Consider the following 4,613-nt stretch of genomic DNA (forward strand, 5'->3'; position numbering starts at 1 on the left):
TTAGTACAACATAGGCCACAACCAACTTGCCCCAAATTCTTTGCAAAACATCTTGACTTTCCTAGCTATCTATGAGCTAAAGGGGGTTGATCCTTCATTGGCCGCCTTCTCCCAAATTCATTACGTCTCCAAGGTTCCTAAAACAGTTGAAGGAGCCTGGTTCAGCGTGTGCAACCGTCAGGGCTTCCTGACGTCTTGGGACAAAACGTCCAAGATGCACGCCTGGAAGGCCGAATTCCTATTCGTCTAAGCGCCTAACGAAGATGTTGCCAAACGGCTTCGCTATTTCAGCCGATGCACAACCAATACTGGACGAATGGCATCCTACTTAGAGATGGAGAGCACTTCGACTGAAGAGATGATGGAATACTTCAGGATTTCGGAGTATTCCATCAACAATTCTTCTTTTAGGGGTCTGTCCAATTGGATTCCCTTTAAAGAGATGTTCTACCATGATAACTTCCTAGTTGTTACCGGCTTGCGGCAGGCCGAGGATAGAGGTATAACACGCTTGTTTTTTCTAAGTAGTACGTTCGTCCTGATTATCATTCATCTAACTCAGCTTTTTCCTTTTTTTGCAGATTCGGCCAGAGCTAAACTCAAAAAGTCTTGGATGGGAGATATGAGCTCGGCCAAATTTGCAGACTCCCTCTGGAAGGAGTTCAGCAAATCCGGCGCTGAGAAGAGGACGGATACACTGGTATACTTAGTGAAATTTTCTTTTTTTTGGACGAGCAGCTTCTTCGAGAGGCAGATCGTCCTGAGATATATGTGGACGGGCTCCCTCTTTGAGGAGCAGAGCGTCCTAAGCTGACTCTAGACGGGCTCCCTCTTTGAGGAGCAGAACGTCCTAAGCTGTTTTCTGGACGGGGTCCCTCTTTGAGGAGCAGAACGTCCTAAGCTGTTTCTGGACGGGGTCCCCATTTGAGGAGCAGAACGTCCTGGAATAACTTTGGACGGGTTCCTTCTTCGAAAGGCAGAACATCCTAGGATGATCCTGGACGGGCTCCTTCTTTGAGAAACAGAATGTCCTGGGATACTTTGACGCCTTCCTCTCTCATCCAATCTTCTTTTTGACTAATATTTTTACTTGCTTATTTCAGAAAAATGCCCCAACGTCCAAGGCGTTGGCGGAGAAGGCGGCTACAAGGAAAAGGCCGACCACTACTAGCGACGCTCCTCCCCCTAAAAAATCAAAGGGCTTTACCGCTAAGAAGAAGAAACCATCACGGCCTGCTCCCAAGGTCGTGATCAACATTCCGGCCGAGGAGAACCTTCCCAAGGCCGAGGAGATGGCCTTGGTGACTTACACGGGCCCTGCCGGCCCACTTTCTTCTGAGCGACCGGACGCGGTTGCTCTTATGGACGGAGCAGGGACTCAACCTGCCATGCCGGACGCGGCTGTGGATGGGTCTGCCTATTCTGGGCCAGTTGCCAAACTGGTTTCCCAGATGCCGGAGGCATATCGGACGGCCTCCCGATCCTCTGGTGAGTCTTACTATTCCCATTTTGTTAGAACTTTGCGCGTTGGCGCGCGGCCAATGATTCCCTCCAACCGTCAGGCCGTGGTTATACTAGTCCGAAATACTGACGAGTCTCCACGTTCAGATTAGGGAAAAGGGGTCGCGGAAGAAGCTCCAGACGGCTCTCCTATTCTTTCGAACGTTGAGTCCTCGGCTGCTTTTGCGAGGATGAGTACGTTCGATCGTGAGAAGCTCAAGTAGGAGCTTTTCAAGTGCTTCCCTGAACCTTATATCAAAGGTTTGAGATGAGCCTCTTCTGGACATGTTGGCTACATGTCTCAACTTGCTGCTAAGGTACTTTCTTTTTCTTATGACGCATGCTTTTTGCACTTGGATAGATTTTTATTGCTCTGCCGTCGTGCTAACCTTTCTTCATCTTTCTTTCTTTAGTTGTTTGCTCGCAGCATTGTGACTGAAGACTGGGCAAGACTTCTGAGGAAGGAGAATAAAAAGCTAGTCCAGGATGTTACCAAGGTAGCAAACCATGTTTCCATGGCCGAGCAGGAGGTACTGCACCAACAGTCTAAGAAAACCTGGGAAGAACAGTCGGCCAAAATAGAGTCCCAAAACAAAACCTACCTTCTCCGGCTGACTGAACTCCTGGACGAGAAGGCTGCTCTGGAGCGCTCTCTCAAGGACGAGAGAAACTCGGCCCTGCTGGCCGCGGGGGAGCTTCGGAGAGAGAACCATTATCTCCGAGGCAAGAACCATGCCTTGGCAAAAGAGGTTGAGTCAACTTTTAAGGCGGCCAAGGAGTCCCTGAATGTGGTGATTGAGACTTCTCGATCTTGGGCTGTGAAAGCCTTTGAAATGCTGGCCGAGGAGGACGATATCCCAAGATTCGTCCGCCAGCTGGATTTCCAAGAGAGCGTTCACAAGGCCACTGTGGCCGGGGAGGAACTTCCCCTCTTTCAATAATCTTCGGACGACGAAGAAGGAAAGGAAGTGGCCAACCCCAATGTTCAGGACGAGAACAACACCGATCCTCCAGAGCCCTAGTGTCCTCTTCCCATAGTCTTGGCCTTAGGCCTTTTTTTGTACTTAACTTTGTAAAACTTTGGAGATTTTTTTCTTCTTTTAGACTATTTTGTAATATCTCTCTTTTAGTCTTTTATAAAAGAGTTATCTTTTTCTATCTTTAAAGCTTCGTAATTTTATGCACAGGGCACCTTGCTTCGTAATTTTATGCACATGACGCCTGTCTTTTGATCCAATTATTTTTGGACAAAAATGCTAAGTACGAAAACAACTCGTCATAACACATTTTAACCAGTCAAATGGCACTATTTGGCCGAATACTTTAACTCGTTTATCCGATGCTAAGTTAAAAACTTGTAAGTTAAGAACCTGTTCGGCCTGAAAGTTGGCTATCATTCGTCATTGAACAAAGACTTGGTTATCTGTAGTAAATTAGGTCCCTATATGCCCCCCTTTTGGACAAAGAGGTCTTAGTGACCCTTCTTTGATTCAAGAAGGAGAAGGACCAGAATTTGCTAAATAACTTGGACATTTGATGAAAGTTATAGTAACTCGTCTGTCCTTGTTAAATTATGAAATAACTTGTTCCTTTACTAAGGTTCTTATTCCTTGTAATGGCTTTTGGACGGAAGGTAGAATACCTTTACTAAGGCGTCCTAATTCCAGCCGACTTCGTTTAGGAGATGTTTAACTCTTTAAGTAAACAAGTTACAGGTCGATATCATGTATTTACCTTGATAGGATGGTAACATGTTGGCCGGTCTCCTAATAGAAGATATTTTTTACTTGTTGTTCTTCTTTATTAGTCAGTTTGGCTGATAGTATGCATTTTTAACTAAATCAGGCAAACAAATCAAACAGAGAGACAGTCATAAGAGAGAAGTAGAGCTGTATTATATGAATTTTGCTTGGCTGGAAGCCAAGATTCATGTATACATGTCTACTTTTTCATTGTTGGGTACTAAGAAAATATTACACTTTCTCGAGATATCTTAAACAAAGTATTTTTTCAGAGTATCTGAGTTTCACGTCCTAGGAACGGAACGACCGTCCATGCACTCCAGACGAAAGGTGCCATTCTGAACTTCTTCGACGATTTTGTAGGGTCCTTCCCAGTTTGGAGTGAGCTTGCCCAGCTCCTTAGCCCGGCCAACTACTTCCATTTTCCTCAGGACGAGATCTCCTTTTTTCAATGGCCGCCTAGCTACCCTTTTCTTAAATTCTCTAGCTATTCATAACTTGTAGAGTTGCATCGTTAGCAGCGCATTGCCCCTGAGTTCAGGAACCAGATCCAAGGCCGTCCGGAGAGCAGCCCAATTGGGATCCTCTGAGTACATCATGACTCGCAGAGTTGGTTCCTCAATCTCAATAGGGAGAACGGCGTCTGATCCATAGAGGAGCATGAACGGAGTTTTTCCAGTTGAGTTCTTGGCCGTTGTTCTAATTGACCATAAAACCAACTGTAACTCTACAACCCATAACCCTCTTGAATTATCCAGCTTCTTTTTTATTCCTGCCAATAAGATTTTGTTGAAAGCTTCAACCTGCCCATTGGCTTGGGGATGAGCAACTGCAGCAAAGTGGGCTCTGATTACTTGATCGGCCAACCATTGACGAATCTTGGGTGTTTCGAACTGTGGTCCATTGTCAATAACAATGGACTGAGGCATACCAAACCGGGTGATGAGATTTTTCCAGACGAACCCTTTGACGTCATTGGTTGTAATGCCTCTCATTGCTTCAGCCTCCACCCATTTTGTAAAGTAGTCGACGGCTACTATCACAAATTTCTTCTGGCCGGCTGCTATAGGAAAGGGGTCGAGAATGTCCGTTCCCCATTTAGCAAAGGGAAGAGGAAAGAGGACTGGAGTTAGGTAATTGGACGGCTTCTGATAATGTTGCCATGCTTTTGACAACTATCACATCTTTTGGCATAAGCAAGGCGTCCTCCTTCAAGGTCGGCCAAAAATAGCCAGTCCTTAGAGCTTTTTCTCCTAACGCCCTCCCCCCAATGTGAGAGGCACAAGCTCCCTCATGCAACTCTTTCAGGACTTCCAATCCATCCTTTCTAGCGATACATTTGAGAAGAGGCCGGTTGACAGATTTCTTGTA

General features: G+C 45.9%; 1 protein-coding gene across 1 annotated transcript; it reads right to left on the reverse strand.

Annotated features, from left to right (window-relative positions):
* Window positions 1-3,733: 3,733 nt before the first annotated feature.
* Window positions 3,734-4,237, reverse strand: LOC109135626 (uncharacterized). The gene has a single exon (XM_048636269.1). The coding sequence runs from the start codon at window positions 4,235-4,237 to the stop codon at window positions 3,734-3,736; it is 504 nt and encodes a 167-aa protein (XP_048492226.1).
* Window positions 4,238-4,613: the final 376 nt, after the last annotated feature.

Source organism: Beta vulgaris, chromosome 1, assembly GCF_026745355.1.
Source record: "Beta vulgaris subsp. vulgaris cultivar EL10 chromosome 1, EL10.2, whole genome shotgun sequence".
In the NCBI taxonomy this organism is placed as follows: Eukaryota; Viridiplantae; Streptophyta; class Magnoliopsida; order Caryophyllales; family Amaranthaceae; genus Beta; species Beta vulgaris.